Source organism: Staurois parvus, unplaced genomic scaffold (assembly GCF_062004578.1).
Source record: "Staurois parvus isolate SC_StPar_1 unplaced genomic scaffold, SC_StPar_1.0 ptg000975l, whole genome shotgun sequence".
Lineage (NCBI taxonomy): Eukaryota > Metazoa > Chordata > Amphibia > Anura > Ranidae > Staurois > Staurois parvus.
The window spans coordinates 116,489-138,476 of NW_028318771.1; the positions used below are offsets into that span (position 1 = coordinate 116,489).

General features: G+C 42.7%; 1 protein-coding gene across 1 annotated transcript in view; it reads right to left on the bottom strand.

The window, feature by feature from the left end:
* FSCN1 (fascin actin-bundling protein 1) overlaps positions 1-21,988 on the bottom strand; it is an 80,005-nt gene that overhangs the window by 17,438 nt on the left and 40,579 nt on the right. Inside the window, exons 2-4 of the mRNA XM_089657198.1 lie at positions 15,623-15,779; positions 11,885-12,006; positions 3,250-3,417 (exon numbers count right to left, since the gene is read on the bottom strand). Coding sequence (XP_089513324.1) covers positions 3,250-3,417; positions 11,885-12,006; positions 15,623-15,779 — 447 coding nt within the window. The remainder of the gene's footprint in view (positions 1-3,249; positions 3,418-11,884; positions 12,007-15,622; positions 15,780-21,988) is intronic.

The following is a 21,988-nucleotide window of genomic DNA, read 5'->3' on the forward strand; positions in this document are numbered from 1 at the left end:
ATTTTACAAAGCAGCTCACAAGATGTGCAATGATAGACTTCTGAAAGTTGATTATTCACCAAAAACTAAATGTATGCTGACAGTTTAGTGTCTAGATGGAGCGTTCCTTTAACAGTAGTTCATCCAGGTAGCACCCAATGTGGACACTCAGAGCGAAGTGGAGCTAGGACAGAGGCCACCACTTTCCTGAATACCCAAGGAGCCATGGAGAATGTCAGAGTGACAAACTGAAAAGTGTCAGTTGCCAACTACAAAACGTGCTGATGAAATATGGGGAGGTACAGATGTGCATCCTGGATGTCCACAGATGTCAGGAGATCCTTCTGCTCAAGGGGGCTCTAACCGACCTAGCTGACTCAATGCGGAATTTTTAAACCCAAAAAGGTAAGACATTCACCCAATCTTGGATAAGAAGTGTGAATAATCACCCTTGGCTTTTGGGACTGTAAAACAAGTTAGGAGTAGAAACCCTGAAACCTCTTTTCTGTGGGAACATGTACAATAACCCATGAGGCAAGTAACTGCTGAAGAGCAACATGCAAATCTTCAGTTTGAGGGGATTATGGCAGATCTGAAGGCATGAATTGGGTGGAGGGAGAAAAGGAAATGCAGCCTGTACTTCCTGGAGACATTTTGGACCCAGATGTTTCAGAGCCATTTGTATTCAGGTAGATGTGAAAGCCAGTAGACTCCCCCCAGTTGTAGAAGTGGGGGCATCCAGTCACAGGTGTTGGCTCAAGTCAGGCTTAGCAGACTTTGGAGTCTGGGATTTGCAATGAAATGGGGTGATGTTCTAGGACTTGGAGGAAGAGCCCTGGGAGGGATGGACAAAAAGGAACTCTTTCTACTGTAAAGAAAAGATGAGGACTTGCCAGCTGGAACCTTAGCCATCTTTATGCAGCACAAAAAATGTGCTCTCATCACTGATGACCAGTTGCCACAGGATCAGATGCATCTGAAATGGACAGAAGGCCCGCCCTGGATGCCTGTTGTAGGTAGTCTCCAAAACTGCACACGTAATTGCAGAGCAGTAGGAAGAATCTCCAGATGCTCAAGAACAGAAGAATCTTTAATGTGGAACTTTAGTCAGAAAATTGAGTCCTGCTAGACCACTTCAGGCTGGCCCCTTTTGCAGGTATGTAAAACATTAAAAAGTGCCTATATGGTTTAAAATCCAGTAATACACGCTCACCCTGCTCTGCACATGCTCAGTTGCTCTATTTTTTGGCACAGTGCTCTGGGCTTCGACGAAATGGCAGCCTCTGGCAAGAAGAAAGAGGCGCAATGCTGGAAGCCATTTACAGCACACTAATTTTGGTAGCATAATTCATATGGAATGTATGAACATATTTAATGAAGTTATGGGTAAAGTTCTGCTTCAAAAATGAAACCAGGGTCCCTGGACAGTCATGGCCAAAAATATTGGCACCCCTGCATTTGTCAGATAATATACCATTTTGCCCTGAAAATTGATGCAATTACAAATGTTTTGGCATTCCCATGATTTCTTTTGCTTGTATTGACAAGACACCTAAAAAAAATGGAGACACAAAACAGCAAAATCTGACACATACCACCCAAATCTTCAAAAATGGACTGGACAAAATAGTCACCCTCAAATGTATTACTTATCACACCCCTTGGAAAAAATTGCTGAAATCAATTGCTTCCATCAATTAATTTCTTAAACCTCTCTATTGGAATACTCTTCCCATCGCCAACTGCTAAAGGTCTCTCAGATTGGAAGGGTTCCTTTACCCAACTGCTGTTTTGAGATCTCTCCACAGGTGCTCTATAAAATTTAGATCTGGACTCACTGCTGGCCAGTTTGGTACTCTCCAGCGCTCCATTTTTGGGTGCTTTTTGACATATGCTTTGGTTCATTGTCCTGCTATAAGACCCTGAACTCTGACGGAGACCCAACTTTCTGACACTGGGCCCTACATTGCACCCCAGAACTCTTTTGTAGTCTTCAGATTTCATAATGCCATGCACACGGTCAAGTCATCCAGTGCCTGAAGCAGGAATGCAACCCCAAAACAGTGAACCTCCACCATGTTTGACAGTAGGGACGGTTTTCTTTAAAGGCTTCATTGCTTTTTCTGAAAACAGTAGAATGATTGGTTTTACCAAAAAGCTGAAATTTTGTTTTATCTGTCCAAAGCACATTCTCTCAAAAGAATTTTGGCTTCCCCAGGCAAGTTTTGCCAAATCAATCTGGCTTTATGTTTCTGTGTTAGCAGTGGGGTCCTGTAACCATAGCATCCCTTTTCTTTCAGATGGCGACGTATAGTGCAAGCTAACAGTTGTACCCTGTGCCTGAAGGTCAGCTTGAAGCTGGTCTGGAAGTTATTTAAGACTCTTTATCTACCATTTAAACAATCCATGGTTGCAATATTTGATCAATTTTTCTCTTTTGTCCTTGTCCAGGGAGATTAGCTACAGTGACAATGGCTGTAAGCTTCTTGACAATGTTACGCACAGTGGACAGAAGAACATTAAGATCTCTGGAGATTGACTTATAACCTTGAGATTGCCCATGCTTTTCCACAATTTTTGTTCTCAAATCCGCAGTCCATTTTTAGAGTTGGGTGGAATGTGTCATTTCTTATTTCTTTATTTCTTTTGTTTTAGGCATTCTCATGTTCATTTTTTTGCATCATACCAATGTATGACAAAAAAAAATTAACATGATAATGCCTTAACATTTGTAATTGCAACAATTTTCTGGGCGAAGTGGTGCATTATTTGACAGGAATGCACAGGTGCCAATATGATTGAACATCTGGTCCAAACCGCAAGGGTCTCAAATTTTCATGGAACCAAATCACAGGCTGTCTGGCAGGGCCAAAAAATACAAAAAGACCTTAAGAGCAATTCAAATCTTGTCTATACAATTAGCATCCTCCACCAGGACCATTAAATTATTCAAGTAGAAGTCCGGCAAAACCCAACTAACCTTAAACCTACTCCCACCCCTATTCTAAATCAATTACACTGTAAAAGGAAAGATTTGTATACTTACCTAATCCAAGGATGCTCCAGTCCGATTACATGATAGTCTCTCAGGGAGGGAGAGACAAGGGAAAATGGATATCCCCTAGTAAGTCTATGGGATATCCATGCAGGCTCTGCAGCCAGTGCTGAATCTAAGACAGGATTGATTCCAATGTGAAAATTACAATAGCATCCATGGCCAGAAAGGATTCCTTCATTTAAGTGGATTTTTTTTTTCTTTTAATGACTTACCCCTGAGACTATATGCCCCATCATTAAATTCCAGTTGAAAGACATCATAAATTGAGCGGTTAGAATCGAGGGTCCCAGTCATTTTACGACAGCCTATGAATCCATGTTCTCCCCTTAGGACAATTAGTGGACGGTTGATAAGCTTCATCAAGAAATGCTCCGTCTCCACTACAAAAAAAATAAATAAAATAAATTTTATCCAAAAAAAAAGTACACACACTTAATGCGGATAGTCTATTCATATTATAGTATAGATATAGGTAAACTGCATAGGGCTACAGCAACTGTGGCTTCTTAAATCATATGGACAAAGGCGGAGACCTACCTACCAATAGTTCCTGGGCAAACATACAATTTTAAAATTCCCTTGCATACTTACGGTAATTTAAAATAATGAATCCCAAACAGAATCCACAAAGGCTGAAGCGAATAAAATATAGTGGCATTTCCAATTTATTATAGCAAAAAAAAAAAAAAAAAAAATTTAAAAGAAAAAAAACCCACACACTAAATTTAGGGCACAAATACAATAAAATTACCCTGTCTTTGGTTTAAATATAAAAGTTGATGTTGCACCAAGTAAACAGATGCCAAATATGCAACGCCTTAAAAATTTTGTGCACCTGTAAAACACAACTTCAGTACTCTTTTTACAAAGGCAATGCTTTAAAAGCCCATCAGTCATCAGTTTAGAGTTACTCTGGAGCTCTGGTGCTAGAATTATTGCTCTCTGGTGTGCTCAAAGATCTGTGACTTGTGTATCACGATTGACATTTTCATGCGCAGGTGCTTCCAACACGTGTTTATTTGTACGTGCCTCTTCAAAAATTTTAAAAAAAAAAAAAGCTTTTTTTTTCCTTTTTACACAACTTTTTTGCCATCACATAAGGAACCAATAGTTCCCTATGTGACTGGGGATGTCTCAGAGAATGTATTAGACTCTGGATGTTGCTCCTACACTTCACTGCAGTTGATGGAACGAGATTGTAGTCCATCAGTTGCTTCCCCGGGCACAGATCTGTATAACTATCCAGCTGGTCAGTGTTCTGAATGGTTCATGAACGTTTTACTGCATGCTTTGCTTATATTTCATTGGCAAAGGCTTCCATTTGCTTTTATGTATGCTCATTACTTTCAATCATTAAAGAATCAGCATTTTGACCTACTACACTATGGCCACTATTCTCTGCTCCACATCGAGCATTTAATCCCCCAGGACCATATGGTGACCACCCTGAGGCCCAGAGGAGAGTGATTCATACATGCTGACCCCCATCGTAGCTTCCACCATTTAGAGATCTCACAAGGTGCCAGTATTGTGGGAAAGCCTGTCCAGTGTGAGCTGCACCTTCCACACGATAAGAGGGGACCTCTTGCTCTTATTGCGCATCTGGTGAGTGCGCATTTCTTACATTTTCTGCACGGTTTTGACGAATGCCTCACTGGGAGTTCATCTATTTGTCATTATTACTGGACATTGTTCCTATGGACTTCATACTGTCTTTGAGGGTGTGGCCAGCCTCTGTTATAGCACAGGCATCTTGTTTATTAGCGCTGCACTTTTTTTACATAATACACACCATATTTGGAAGTCACATGGCACTGCACTTCACCCCAAAAAAGAAAAAAAAATAAACCATACCAGCAGTGAAGTTTGGAGATGGGAACATCATGGGATCGGGCATATGGTACTGGCAAACTTCATGTCATTGAAGGAAGAATCAATGGAAGTCTGCTGCCATCTACCAGGATGGTGAAACAAGGGTGGGCATTTCAGCCAGACAATGATCCCAAATGCAAAGCCAAGGAAATGCTCAATCGGTTTCAAAGGAAGAAAATAAAGCTTCTAGAATAGTCCAGCCAATCACCTGCCTTGAATCCAATAGGAAATCTATAGAACGAACTAAAGATCAGAGTTCATAGAAGAGGTCCACGAACCTTCAAGATCTGAAGGCCATATGGAAGAATTGGCCAAAAGCACACCTGAGCAATACATGTGACTTGTTTCTCCATACAGGAGGAGTCTTGAAGCTGTTATTGGCAAAGGATTTTGTACGAAATATTAAACAAAATTTCAGTTAGCATGTCAATACATTTTCCCCGTGTCATTCCATTTTATTACACCTAACTTAATTTCTGAACTTATTGGTTTCTTTGTATGTATGGATTGCATGGGTTGCTACCGACATCTGATGAAATTTTCATGTCAATAGATCCTTGAGAAATTTACCTAGAAAAATGGTGATGCGTTCAACACTTATTTTACAACACTTATTTTACTCACTGTATGTCCAAGGGCAATGAATTAAGCAGACATCCCTAATCGATAATGAAAATAGACGACAACTATTTTTATAATCGATTAGTTGGTCAGCCATTTAGTTGGCCTACATAAGGAAAGCATTATTTGTTTACATATCAGGAAATACAGTACAGCACACATGCAGCTCAGTACACCATTCATACATGTCAGTAAGTGCCTGAGAACATGTGAAAATGAATGAGGAGCAATGCCTCATGGGACATTTAGTCCTTTGCAGGAGAAGAAAGTGATTCTAAAATGCAGGGTTTTTTTACCTTGCTATTAGGGGCACTCTACTATACTTTGTGGCTTGCTATAAGGGTACTCTGAAGGCAGAAGGAGCCAGAAGAGCTAGAAGGGGACCCCAGAAAAGGAGGATCGGGGCTGCTTTGTGAAAAACCATTGCACAGAACAGGTAAGTATAATAATATGTTTGTAACCACTGGATTTTTTTTTTTTTTTATTAAAAACAAAATCGCTTTAAGGGCTCTGTGCAGGAAAGATCAGCATCTGAACCCAGAGAAGCTGGAGGCTGATAAACTGGAGGTACATTAAAAAGGCATTTATACAAAAAATGGTGTAGCACTAATGTGCCAAAAACATAATACTAAACAAATAAATACATCAATATATGTGAATATCACACGCAACATGAATACCAGGTGGTAGGATCTAGACTAGATCCAAATGGTGAGTCTTTATATAGTGAAAAATGCCACAAATATTGTGAAGTGAACAAATATTGTATAAAACCCCCTTATCCCCAACTAGGGGATAAATGAATAATAATGAAATATATAATAAATGGTGAATAAACCATGAATCCCCCACAAATAAGGGATAAATATACAGTGTCCCCTAACTAGGGGATAAATTAATCTACAACAGTGATAGGTCATCTATAAAAATGGTGATAACAAATACGTGTTCACATATAAAAACAAAAAAAACACAAAGCATCAAAAAATTGCAGTCCACATAACATCAGTCCAATTCAAATGAAAACTTGCACGTGATCCACAAACAAAAATCACGCACGTGATGAAAGCGAAAAAATCGTTATGTGGACTGCAATTTTTTGATGTTTTGTGTTTTTTTTTGTTTTTATATGTGAACACTTATTTGAATATACAACAGTGATAGGTCACCTATAAAAAATGGTGATAACATTTATCCCCTAGTTAGGGGACACTGTATATTTATCCCTTATTTGTGGGGTATTCACGGTTTATTCACCATTATACATTTCATTATTATTCATTTATCCCCTAGTTGGGGATAAGGGGGTTGTATACAAGATTTGTTTATTCACTTCACAATATTTGTGGATTTAGGGTAAGTGTGTAATTGGACACTAGTCCTTTTACATCCACCGCTCCGTAGAAAATGGAGGGTCCGATCAGGTCCACCTGTCAGCTTTTCAAACTGATAGTGTTTAAGGGGCCTAAAAAGGGCTATTTTTGGGGGGCGTTTTTAAACCCACCAAGACGGGTTGCAAGAGCATCCTGCTGCTACTAAATGTCTTAGTGACACCAGGGGCAAGCTACCTGCCTTTGAAAAAGGAGTCTGTCATGTATATTATATAACAATCCTGTCTGAAAATCTACAAACGTTTTAGGGCTTTAATTTTTTTTTGCATAAATAAAAATTTTGATCGGAGTCTCATGTGTACTAGATTCAACTGCCAATTATATATAATGGTTTTTAAACTTTACTTATTCACTAAATTGTACACCACACTGAGGCTTTTATCCTATCAAAACAATTGCCTAATTGATCATGAAAATAATAGTTAGTTGCAGCCCTAATATTCTCTCCAAACAATTTCATCAGAATATGACCAGACATTAGAACATCTGTGATCTATACCCAAGTAAACTATTTGCACAGTTGTCCCTAATATTACAAAATGATGTATAGATTTTTGGTGTTTTATGGTTAGTATCTGTTGTAGTACATTAATCAGTATTTATTGTACTATACATTTATAAATTGCAGGAAACGGGGATATATAAAAACACACACTCTGATATCCAATGCACTTGCATTCAAAAAAATAAAAAATAAAATATTTACAAAAATGTGAGGGGTGCACTCACTTTTTTTTTTTATCTTTTCATGTGACACTGAAGAAATGACACTTTGCTACAATGTAAAGTAGTGAGTGTACAGCTTGTATAACAGTTACTTTGAGGGGACAGCAAATTTACACTCACAGCCATTAATGTCTAATCTGCTCCACCCCAAAACTTGCACATCTCCCCCTCATTGCTATCATCTCCCTACTACTGCTCTCATCACCCCCCAAAATGCCTCTTCTACTCCTCATTTTCCTCTCCTCCATTCCCAAAATCCATTCACTATATCCCTCTGCTCCTCCTAAACATTTGTATATTGTGTCCTCACTGCTTCCTTCGCCCCTCTATGGCACCCACCACCTCCTCCTATTATTCCACTCTCCCACTGACCCGAACACCTCCACTAGGAGTTTCTCACGCTCCTGCACATCCCGCTCCCATGCCACATTTCTCACCCTTCTCCTCCTCCTCCTAGCCGCGGGAGACATCTCCCCGAATCCTGGCCCTCCACCACCTCCCTCACCCGCACAACACCCTCCCGCCTCCATGTCCTACCGCAACCCCCGCAACCTAGTATCTGTCCCCCTGCTCCCTAAAATCTCCCCTCCCGTTTTCATGTGCACTCCTGAACGCCCGATCGGTGTGCAACAAGCTTACCGCCATCCACGACCTCTTTGTTTCCCGCTCCCTCAACCTCCTGGCGATCACGGAAACCTGGATCCAGCCCACTGACTCTACCTCCCCTGCTGCACTCTCCTATGGAGGTCTCACCTGGACCCACTCACCCAGACCTAACGGTCGTAAAGGTGGTGGGGTTGGTCTCCTCCGGTCACCGCAGAGCACCTTCCGAGTCCTCCCAAACACCCCCTCCCTATCCTTCTTCTTCGAGGCCCACTGCGTCCGACTATTCTCCCCAACCCCCCTGAAGATTGCTGTGATATACCGGCCTCCTGGATCCATACCCCGCTTCCTGGAAGACTTCTCCTCCTGGCTACCCTTCTTCCTCTCCTCTGAGCTACCCACCATCATTCTTGGGGATTTCAACATCCCTGTCAACCTTGACAACCGGGACACAGCCCGTCTCCTCCACTTAACCTCTTTTGCACTTGCACAGTGCATACAATCCACCACCCACTCCGACGGTAATATCCTTGATCTTGTCTTCTCCAACCGCTGCGCTCCCCACAACCTCACTAACACCCCCTTCCCTCTCTCTGACCACAACCTGATCACCTTCTCTATCTCCTCGTCCTCCAACGCCTACCCCTCCAAATGTCACACTACTACCAGCCGTAACCTCCGCAACCTTAACCCTGCCCCCCTCCACTCTGCAGCTGATCAACTCCACGACCGCATCCTCTCCCTGTCCTGCCCCGACTTGGCTATGACCGCCTACAACAACGCGCTCTTAACAGCCCTTGACTCACTAGCGCCTTTAACCACACGCAACATCAGACTCCGACCGCTCCAGCCCTGGCAGACTGATCACACCAAAACCCTCAAACGACGCAGTCGTGCCCTGGAGCGACTATGGCGCAAAACAAAATCCCAACAAGCTTTCACCTGCTACAAATCTGCCTTCCGCACCTACACCTCCTCCCTCCACGCAGCCAAACAAGCCTACTTCCTGACCCTCATCAAGGCCCTCTCCTCCAATCCTCGCCGACTCTTCTCCACCTTCAACTCTCTACTCTCTCCACCCCCACCTCCACCCAGCACCTCACTCACCGCCCTTGAGATTGACAATCACTTCAAAAACAAGATTGACACAATTCGCAAGGACATTGCCGCAACTCACACGCCTTCGCAGCCCGTCCCCTCTCACACAGCTACCCCATCATCCCCCCTCCCCCTCGACATAACCCGCAGGGACTTAGTCACTGCTCAAACTCCCTCCAACCCCGTTCCCCCTCACTCAGCTACCCCCTCATCACCCCTCTCCCACGGCCCCACCACTGCTCTGACCTCCACTCCCACCCCACATTCCTCATACTGAAGCTCCCCCAACACTCCACACCTTTGACCTTACTACCATCGAGGAAGTCTCCAAGATCCTCTCTGATGCCCGCCTCACCACCTGCCCCCTCGACCCTATCCCCTCACAATTCCTACGACCTCCCTCCCCCTCCATCCTACGCTCCCTCACCCACATCTTTAATCTCTCCCTCTCCTCCGGCACTTTCCCCTCCCCACTGAAGCATGCACACATCACCCCCATACTTAAAAAGCCCTCCCTGGACCCCAATGACCCGAACAACCTCAGACCCATCTCCCTGCTCCCACTTACATCTAAACTCCTCGAGCGCCTCGTCTACACCCGCCTATGCTCTCACCTCAACGACAACAACCTCCTCGATCCCCTACAGTCTGGCTTCCGCCCCCTACACTCCACCGAAACCGCCTTACTCAAACTCTCCAACGACCTTCTAACCGCCAAAGCTAATGGCCACTATTCAGTGCTCCTACTCCTTGACCTCTCTGCGGCCTTCGACACAGTTGACCACCCCCTCCTCCTCAAAATACTACACTCCCTCGGCCTCAGAGATTCTGCTCTCTCCTGGCTCTCATCCTACCTGTCACAACGCTCTTTCAGCGTTACCTATAATGCTACCACCTCCCCCTCTCTGTTGGGGTCCCTCAAGGCTCTGTCCTTGGGCCCCTTCTCTTCTCCATCTACACCTCCACCCTTGGCCAACTCATACACTCTCACGGCTTCAACTACCACCTCTATGCCGACGACACACAAATCTATCTCTCAACCCCCCACCTCACCCCCTCGGTCTCTGCCCAAATCACACACCTACTGAGCGACATATCAGATTGGATGTCGCTCCACTTCCTTAAACTGAATCTCTCCAAAACCGAGCTCCTTGTCTTCCCCCCAGCCCGAACCCCACCCCCCATTGACTTCTACATCACATCCAACAACGCCAATATCAAACCCGTTCTGCAGGCCAGAGTACTTTGTGTCATTCTGGACTCCAACCTATCCTTCCAGCCCCAAGTCCAATCTTTAACAAACTCGTGCAGACTCCACCTCCGCAACATCGCCAAAATCCGCACGTTCCTAACCCCAGAAACCACTAAACAGCTCATCCACTCCCTCATATCACGACTCGACTACTGCAACTCCCTCCTCACTGGCCTGCCTCGCCGCTGGCTATCCCCGCTTCAGTCGATCCTGAATACGGCTGCCAGACTCATTCACCTTTCCAACCGCTCCATTTCCGCCACCCCCCTCTGCCAATCCCTCCACTGGCTTCCGATTGCGCAACGGATCAAATTTAAAATCCTAACACTGACGTACAAAGCTGTCCACCATACTGCCCCGAACTACATCACTGACCTAATATCCAAGTACCGCCCAGCACGCACACTCCACTCCTCACAAGACCTCCTTCTCTCTAGTTCCCTGGTCTCCTCCTCCCATGCCCGCCTCCAGGACTTCTCCAGGGTGTCACCCATCCTCTGGAACTCCCTGCCCCAACCCATCAGATTATCACCTACTCTCCTCTCCTTTAGGCGCACCCTGAAAACCCATCTCTTCAGGGAAGCCTACCTCACCCCCTGCTAACTTGCTGACCTCCTCCACTCTTCCTACCACTCCATCCCCCACAGCTATCTCCTCCTGTGCCACCATCCCCTCCCTCCTAGATTGTAAGCTCGAAAGAGCAGGGCCCTCGATCCCCTCATGTTTTGCATTGTATTGGTATTGTTCTGTCACATGTTCTGTCCCCCTTTGTAATGTACAGCGCTGAGTGAACTATTGGCGCTTTATAAATACTGTATAATAATAATAATAATAATAATAATAATAAACCGCTGGCAACAAAAGTAAGCACACCCCTAAGTGAAAAATGTCCAAATTGGGCCCAATTAGCCATTTTCACTCCCTGATGTCATGTGATTTGTTAGTGTTACAAGGTCTCAGGTGTGAATGGGGAGGTGTTAAATCTGGTGTTATTACTCTCTCATACTGGTCACTGGAAGTTCAACATGGCACCTCATGGCAAAGAACTCTGAGGATTTGAAAAAAAAAAGAATTGTTGCTCTACAATAAAATGGCTGAGGCTATAAAAAGATTGCAAAGACCCTGAAACTGAGCTGTAGCACGGTGGTCAAGACCATACAGTGGTTTAACAGGACAGGTTCAACTCAGGAGAGAGGGAGAGCAAAAAAAAAAAAAAAAAAAAGTGTCAGTCTTCAAAATGTGCATCTGAAAATAGAGATTTAAAGTAAAAGCAAAGCGCCTCACCGGGAGAATCCACAGATGCTGCCAACTGTCCATTCTTCTTAGCCGTCACATATTTTCCATTTGCTGCTCTTAAAGTTATCCGTCGATCACACCACTCAATATCAAAGTAACACTGTTCATTTCTGTTCAGAGCCCAAAAATAAAAAAAGTATTATATGCCAGAGCTACATACAACTGTAAATCATTAGTAGCCTTCTAGAACAGAATATTAGATAAAAACAAAAAAATGTTTTAAGCTTATAAAAACCCAATTATATTTCACCAGCATATCTGCCTAACAGTTTCTGCTTTTTGTAATGCATGCTGCACCACTGATCATGTGACTAGGGACAGAATAACTGCAAAGGTTCAAGTTTTTAGTCCTTGAATGCATTTTTATTAAAGTATATTTATACTTCTCAGCAACCTTAAAAAAAAAAAAAAAAAAAAAAATTCTAAAAACAGTTTTAACAATGAAAAAGGTAATTGAAGGAAAAATGTGAACAGTAATATTTGTGAAGAAAAGGTTAACTGGGGTAAGGTGCTCAACAGGTAAAAATAAAGGAAAGCCTAATGCAGCCACCACATCAAAGAGTTGTTAAGCTATATAATACAAGATTGCCTTTTTATTTGAGATCACTTAAGCACTACCCAAAAAAAGCACAGTATATAAAACCAATGCATTGCAAAATGAAATAAAAAACAAGAAGCGCACCAGCCTTGCGCATTACCTCAATAACCAAAATTTATTGCTTATAAAAAACATACTCACAAACAGCGAATAAAATCAGGCATGTAAGTCCTCTCAGGGACTTGGGGATTACAAGAGTCCCATCAGGAGAATGGGTGTTCAGTACAGCTGACGCGTTTCGAAGGGAGTCCCTTCTTCCTCAGAGCTACTGAGGAAGAAGGGACTCCCTTCGAAACGCGTCAGCTGTACTGAACACCCATTCTCCTGATGGGACTCTTGTAATCCCCAAGTCCCTGAGAGGACTTACATGCCTGATTTTATTCGCTGTTTGTGAGTATGTTTTTTATAAGCAATAAATTTTGGTTATTGAGGTAATGCGCAAGGCTGGTGCGCTTCTTGTTTTTTATTTCATTTTGCAGTGCTGATTGGGCTTCCCCAGCCTTGGTTTGGAGCTGCACAGCCCTTTATGCATTGGTGGTCGCTCCCTCTAGGCTTGGTTCCATCTTGTGCCACCTGTCTGGGTCCCGGAGCGCAGGAGAATTTTCGTTTGATAAAACCAATGCATACCATACTCTATACAAGTGCATTTAAATGGTTCTAAAGCCTTAAAGCTTTTTACCATAATGCATTCCTGGGGGATGGGGGGGGGGGAGGGGTAGCCAGGAGCACTGGCAGGGGACCTCAGAAGAGGTTTGGGGCTGCTCTGTGCAAAACCATTGCACAGAGAAAAGAGCAGCTAACAAATATTAAAAAACAAAAAAAGAAGTGCATAAATCAAGTCATCAATCCATCCAACAAGAAATGCAGTGAGAAAAATACAATGTGCAGATTCAATTCTACTGTATAAATCAATTTATAAGTCCATAAGCCATGCAGTGTTTTATCAAACCTTTAAGGCAATTAATGCGATAGCAAATATAACAAGTGGTCAATCAAATTGGGCACATTCTACTACTAAAGTGAATTGTGAAGTGTGTGAAGCATGGGCACTTGCCACACTGAAGATTTGCAGTAACATTTCTCCTCTCATGAAAGGTTTCTCTAAACACTGCTTGGTTTATGCTTTTTGTTTGGTTTTTTTTTGTTCCTGCACTGTACAGGATGTGGTCCATGTGCAGCTGCCAGCACAACCTCTTTAGAGAAGAGGCGAAAGGGGACCACGAGTGTCAAAGAAGGCGCCTGGACTGAGGAAAAAGCATTAGTTGTTTATTCTTAAACACCTAGACATAATGAGCATTTAATTTTTGCAGTGCGAGGAGGCCCTGCCACAAGGGTATTTCTTCTGGTGCCCAGAGAAAAAAAAAACAGTACATTAGTGAGACTATCACGCACAAGTTCTTGCTTTGGATAATGAAAATAGAGCACGATACAGCACTAGCAGTCCAAAATCTGCTGCGTCTCAATTTTACAGTTTTTATCCACAAAACTAGCAAAGTCAACAAATGGTAAAATGAATCCTTCCACCGCATAAGCCCTCCCTTTAGATGCAACACCTCAATTTCAGCTGGATGTGTATTCATGTTTGACATTTAACCACTTCCCATCCCTAGGACATACCTATATATCATAGGGAACAAGTGGTTATACCAGGATCGTGGCTGCTTCTATGATCCTGATAATCAGTTTTAGATCCAGCAATGTTCTTTCCTGTAAAAGTGATCTGACCAGTTCTATAGCTGCCCGATCACGTTTACAGGGTCGGAAGATGTGGAAAATTTGTCTGTGCCCTGCCACAAAAACAGACACCTAAAACACACAGATAAAAAGACTAATTCTCAGTAGTAGGCAAGGGGTGGGGATCTGACATCTCACACACTGCAGAGCTACAGCACAGTGAAACCTGAGTTACGGATACAGAGTAGAAATAATCTTAATAAACCGTTTATATTTGAAATCAAATCCTTATTTTTTGACAAGAACATGGTGTGAGCAGATTTCTGCCAGTCACAGGCTGTGTCACACCCCTCTAACCTGTGTCTTTGACTACCAGAGAGGTGAAGCCTCCATCAATCAAGATGTAATATCCAAAACCCATTGAGTTTAGCTGGTTAGTGGGCATGGAGGAGGGAAGGAGTGAGCTGTCATTTACCACTGTGTATATGCCTACATGTCAGACTCTATAGCCACATGGGCTGGTCAGAGGTGATAGGAAGGAAATGCTTATCTCAGAAACTCACTGAAAACTGATCATGTGCACTAGCTGCCAACACTGCTCTGGAAAGTCCCCAAATGCATTGAGGACATGATAAAAAATGGGGGAGATAACAGAACAACCAGGTTTTTTGCAGAACACAGAAAACAAATCCTAGTGACCAACCAAGTATGAACAGCATGTAATACAGCATTGATGGTTTATGGTGTGGGTTTAATGACACTTTAAAACTACTAGTTTTTTGCACACACAAACTTCAGCCCGATCTACAAAAGTCAGCAGCTACAAAAACTGTACCTACTGACTTTTAGGCCTCTTGCAAACTTCAGCTTGAAAAAGCTCAGTACAGCATTTTTTTTTTCTTTTACCTAAAATATAGCAAGAGAGAAAATTAGCATTTTTGGTCAGTAATTTATGCCGTGTGTGCGAATACACGCAGATGAGCATAACTATTAATGAATTTTCCCTAAGAATATATTGTGCGTGCAAAACAAGAGCGTGAAATTACATTTAAAAAAAAGAAGATTCTCAAATATCAGTAGTGTGCAAGAGGCCTTAAGAGGACACTCACTGTCCAAGGATCCAGCACCACCCTCACACAGGTCAGTACTTCACCAGTTTTCGGCTCCCCCACACCAGCATGTTAACTGGGCAGCCAGCTGTGACTCCATGTGGCTTTAGAGCCAGCTCACCACTGCGCATGTGTGAGCCACGCTGTACTTTGTGACTAGTCCCACAGTCTTTTGGGCATGTGGGAACTTCCGAAGGAGCGATCAACTGGAAGAGGAAGCAGGTACCTGTCAAAACCAGGTACTCATCCCTTCCCCCCCAAAAAAAGAAAAAGATATTCCAGATGTAGCGGATGGGGGCTGGGTGGGAGCAGAACTAAAAGGGTGACGTTTTGCTTTAAACTTACAGTGTTGAAGCAGTAGCTTGAATGCCACCATTATTTGAAAGGGTCCAGTACTTTCCAGTATGAGTCCTAAAAGCGCATTTCTTTGTGTCCTTGTTGATTTCCAATTGAAAAGTCTCTTGGTCACTCTCTTCATCTTGATTGGCGGAGAGATCTATCCCTACAAATAAAAAAAAAAAAAAAGAAGGATTTATATATTTTACAGTCAAAGTACTTTAATACGCCAAGGTCCAATTCAATATAAAAACCTAGGCAAAAAAACTTTTGTATGGAACAGGCAGTCAAGTTGGAACACAGCTCTATGCACTATAGACCCCATAGTTCCTAGTCCCTCGCTCGAGCAAGAGAGGGTGGCTACATTCCTACAGGAACCATAGAGGACAAACATATATAACGAGGATCCTCCTGCGCTTAAATGGAGTCCTAACCTCAAAGCTGCTGACATTAACCTTATACCCAATAAGTGAATGAACCAATAAATAACACAGTGCAGTGCTGACAAAACTAAATAATAAATAGTGATCATATAAACCAACTTAGAGCATAATATTCAATCCCCTTGATATCCACATCAGGGAGATCCACATATAAATAAAAGTGTATATTAATATATCAATAATTGTGTAACACGTGAATCCGTTCTCACTGGGAATATACAGTGCACATAGTGAAATGTTAACCACACACACTATACTGTGAAATAACACAAAAAAATGTGCAGACCAACTGTAGACAAATGGTTATAAATTGTCCCAAAAATAACACATATAGTGGTACTCAAACTTCACTCTCATGCAGTTGTAGTGCTGTGTGGGTGATTCACAAGTGACAATCCTCCAATAGCCAGAATGCCCCCTCACCTCCTTACTTAGACCCCAAAGGGCCAGCTCGCTTTGGGGATCAACCGATCCTACAAGGACAGACTCCTCCCAGGGTTACCCTCAATGGTGGAATGCGTCTCCAGCCTTCAACCAACTAGCAGCCAGCTCCTCGCTCTTCTATTTACCTTCCTAAGCGACCAGTGCCAGTCTAGCTTCCCGCTGACATCAAGACGCAACGAAGACTGGAAGCCGAAAGTAGGCGGTGCTTCCGCCCGACCTGTGACATCTATTAATATACACTTATATTTATATGTGGATCTCCCTGGTGTGGATATCAAGGGGATTGAATATTATGCACAAAGTTGGTTTATATGATCACTATTTATTTTTTAGTTTTGTCAGCGCTGCACTGTGTTATTTATAAAAGAGAACAGTCATACTCTAACCAGTTCGTTTTTTTATCCATAATGTAGTGTCCTACTGTCTAGGCCAGAAGAAACACTTAGTTCTGTATTGGACAAGCCTGCACACTCACTAGTATTTGCATTTCTGTCTACATCACTAGGCTCACCTAGTCAGGATCAATATGTAAATGACTGAAACACTTCAGTACCAGACAGGAATAGTGGAAGTAAGACTTCCTAGCATATTTGTTGTGCTTACATTCTGACAGGGCAGGGAATATGGACTACTAGAGTAGAAGCCACTGCTCCAATGAAGTGGAAGGTGCTAGCTGAGGTTGAATGAAAACCTACCAATGCATATAGCCAGGACAGGCATGCTAAACTATAAGCAAGCCCTAGAACATGCCAGCGAGATTGTGCATCACACTTTGCATGCCAAATTGGTAAGTAGATTCAGTTATAAGTAGCAGTGTTCAGATTTAACCTCTCCTTATCCATTTCTTCATCATATGCACAGTTTAAATTGCTCAGGTTAGTGATATTGTGACTCCGGTTGTATTACTAAACCTTCAATGTGACACGATACCCATGTGTGTAGAATAAAAGGATTTTATGTATGTATCAGGAGTCCTATGGGTGAGTGAATGTATAAAAAAATACATATACATATATATATATATATTCATTCTATCTTCTTCCATACAAGTAGACAGGCCTGCTATGTGGCAGTATATGTAGTTAGAGACGCCAAAAAAAAAAAAACACGTTTGTTTCTTTCCCGAATTTTAGAATAGGGAAGGATTTAAATTCCTACTAGGTTAGTTTTGCAAGATGTTCTCAAAATGAAGACAATTCTCATCTTAGCTGCCAAAAACATCTGCCCTCATTGGATTTATTTGGTTTTAAATCTTACCTCTTGCTCTGGTGGCCACTGTAAAATTTGTAATTGCCACTCACTTTGCTTTGGTGACAATGGTCACCAGGTGTTATCTTCGCAAAAGGGAGACAGGCACCAAAAATAGAGGGCCCAACTTTACCACTGTATGCAAAACCTCAAAGTAAAAGCAAAAAAAATTTCTAGACAACTGCTTAGAAGAACCCATGGTGCTGATTGTTGGGGCAAGGTCAGATGAGTCTGGGCATTTAAAACCTTTGAGCTTGACATCACCTGGTCTTCCCAGACGATGACTGAGAACAATCCATGACACTGGCAGGCCTCAGCTTGGCAAAGGGGGCAGTGCATGCTATAAATTCTGCAGGGTGCCCAAACTTTTGCAGATGCCATTTTTTTGTTTTCTGTTATTTTGAAAGTGTAAATGATGGAAATAAAATCTAACTTTTGTTGACATATTATAAGAATGTCTAATCTGTAATTTGATGCCTTTTGGAGATTTTTCCATCTTTCCTTGGCTTCTTTATGCACATTAATACAAAATTTTTAGCTGGGGTGCCCAAACTTTCGATCCCCACTGTACATACATACATAAACAGGTGCCAGTTTTCACAAAACATTAAGGCAATACAGCCAGGTTTGTGAAAAGATGGTCATGTGCACGGCAAACCACCCCCTCCATTTGGATCACTAATCAAATATTTCATTACTGAAAAAGGAACAGAACAAAGTTGTTCATTTAGCCAAACACAAAGTCATTCTGATCTATGTAGATCCCATTAAGACTGTACCATAGTTATGGAGCATATGGCTAGACAGAGAAGGAAGGAAGATGTCCGCCAATATCACATTTCTTAGGTGGCGGTGAACAATGCACTTAATTACTCATTCAAAATGGTCAAAAATGGTCTTTAAAAACTACTAAGTATGTTCTGAATATTGTCTTTAGTCCCACAAAGAAGGGGGAGGTGGAGATTTGGTGCCTAAAAGCAACAGATAGGCAAATTTTACACATTACACAACAAAAAACTGAATGACTTGTAACTTGAATTAGAACAGTCTATTACAAATCCTATACTGATCTGTTGCCACTTAACAGCATAGCAATCTATTTAAATGCAATATAAATGGTCTGACAGCATTGCCGTTGTAGCCTGTATAGTGGCTGTGATCTCAGGTGCTGTATAGCCAAAATTTAGAATTGACTGCCTCGCCACTACAACACAAAATTGTACCACGGAGTGGTAAATGTTTTAATAGAGCTTGGAAACAGCCATAACTTTACTGGATTGTCTTCAATTTGAAAATCTGCCAGACTAAGCTGATTGTAGCCAAAATCTTTAGGAATCCATATTGTTATAGTCTTATGAGTGCCAACACCTACCGTCATGCTGTAATTCTGTTTAGAATGGCATGTAAATAAAGTCTATCAAAAAGAATGCTGCTTTTAAGAAAAAAAACTTAATTTTTTTGTGCAGTAGCACTTTAAATCTATGTAATACAACCCAACTTAAAAAAAAAAAAAAAAAAAAAAAAAAAAAAAAAAAAAAAAAAAAAAAAAAAAAAAAAAAAAAAAAAAAGGGAATCATACATAATTGATAGTTTATGTTCAAAGTCTGAAACTAATTCAATAAATTAATAACACATATTGTTGGAACGTTCATGCTCCAAGTCCACAAAACGCTGCCAAAAAGGCCCTGCAAAAGGAAACCCTACAAGCCATGTGATCCCCACACCTCCAAGTGTTTAAATGCCTTACTAGAGACAGGGGACCTCTATTTTATATATTTCAGGTACTTATATAGCGTCAATTTACGCAGCACATACACACACATATATTGTACATTCACATCAGACCCTAACCTTCAAGGGGCATACAATCTAAAGGTTCCTAACTTACATTCATACATACATACATATACTAGGGCCAATTTAGACAGGAGCCAATTAACCTACCAGCATGTTTTTGGCTGGTAAGAGGAAACCAGAGTACCCGGAGGAAACCCACACAGGCACAGGGAGAACATGCAAACTCCAGGCAGGTAGTGCCATGGCTGGGATTTGAACCAATGACTCTAGTACTGCCAGTCGGTGCTAACCATTTAGCCACTGTGCTCTTCTAGGAGAAGTTCACCTGTGGAACAGGTTACATGTTCCACCTGTTTTTTTTGTATTTCAATGGTTTTTATTAATTTTAAACAGTATAAAACAGGCAACAAAATACGCCCACGCAGGGGCTATCAATTGCACCGATAGAAAATGCATAATAGAGCAGACAACGCTCTAATTCCAATAAGGCAAAAACGTATGCCCACGTAGGGGCTATCAATGGCACATAGGTTACAATAACATCAGTGAAACTCAGATTATCGCAACTAAAGACAGCTGTCCACTGTCACATCAAAACAAACAGAAAAGGAAAGAAGAAAAGCAGAGCAGAAAGAGAAAAAAAAAAAAAACAAAAAAAAACAAAAAACACACACCAGAGAGCAAGGGTCCATGAGCGCCAATACAAAACTCCATCACCTCCCTACACTGGCCAGGGGGAGCGTGGGAAAGGCATATTGCAACCACGGCTCCCATATTTTCAAAAATTTATGTTGAGTCGTTGCATATACTCGACATCTGTTCATTGAGCATCATAGTAGTCATACGATCCCGCACCCCCTGGAAAAGTACAAACGGACTCTTCCAGGCCTGGGCAATTGTCCTAGTGGCCGATAAAAACAAATAGGAAGCCAACCGCTGCTGACGAGCCAAGAGGCCCGGTATGGGGCAATGAAGCAAAGCATACCGAGCATCCCGGCGTATGGAGAGATGAAACAAAGTGAAAAGGAGGCCAAACACACGAGACCAAAAACGAACCAACCTCGGGCATGACCACCAGATATGCAGTACATCGCCACAACCCCAAAAACATCGATCACTACAGGCAGGGTTAGCCTGGGCCAAACGAGCCGGCACCCAATACCAACGAAACAATACCTTATAGGCTGCTTTCAGCGTGGTCGTATTAAACGAACATTTAGCTATGAGTGACCAGGCTTTATTCCAGTCCTCCGGATCCACAGCCACTCCCAGGTCGCGTTCCCACTGAACTACATATGAAAGAAGTGTGCGACGAGCATCTGTTCAAAGCTGCGTAAAGAAGGGAGATAAGGCCCGGGGTGCCCGGACACTGCTGGCAAAGCCGTTCAAAGGCAGATTTCTGATATGGGAAAGCAGAAATGGCCCTCAGCGAGAGTAGCCAGTGCCGCAATTGAAGGTACCAAAAAAATTCCGCTGGGGGAACATCCCGAGACTCCCGGAGGACATTCCAGGTGGGAAAGGACCGAAAAATCAAAAAGTGTCGCACCTGTGAGAAACCATGAGCCACCCACCAAGAAAATGCCCGCGGGTGATCTAGACCCGGCGGGAAAAGAGGGTTATTAATGATTGGAAGCAAGGGCAAGAAAGGTGACATCAGGCCACTGGAGTAACGTACCGAGTCCCAGACTCATAGGCCATGGAGCAACATCGGACTCAGCGCCGTAGGGCGCAGGGCAGGGGGAAGCCATAAAAGTGTCGATAGTGCGATAGGGGCACAATTAGGCAGTTCCAGCAGGACCCAGAGAGGAACATCGGAGGAAGCGTGCAACATAGACAGCGGGGCAATTTGGCTCGCCTGATAATACTTAGTTACATTGGGTACCCCAAGACCACCTTGGAGTCTATGAGCAAAGAGAGTATTTCTAGAAACTCTGGGATGCTTATTGGCCCAGATAAAAAACGCATAAACTTCGCCTGAAGCAACCGAAGAAAATGAGGGGGAACCCGCACTGGGAGGGTGCGAAAATATTATAACAATTTCGGCAAGATGGTCATTTTCACTGAATGAACCCGTCCTATCCAAGACAGGTGCGGAAATTGCCAGGAATGCATAAGAGAAGATAAGGAGTTAAGCAGAGGATAATAATTTGCAGCAAAAAGGGAGTCATAGGTGGGGGTCAAGCGAATGCCCAAGTATTCAAGAGAAGAGGAAGCCCACCGGTAAGGGAAGTGGGATTGTAGGCGCAAAACCAAATCTGAAGCCAAAGTAATATTGAGAGCAACGGTTTTATCCAAATTAATACGTAGACCCGAGATCAAGGAAAAGCGCTCAAGAACCCGTTGCAAATTAGGAAGCGTCGTCAGAGGATTAGTAAGGGTCAAGAGGGCATCGTCCGCAAAGAGGCTCAGCTTAAACTCCTGTCCCGCGTGTGGAACCCCCGAT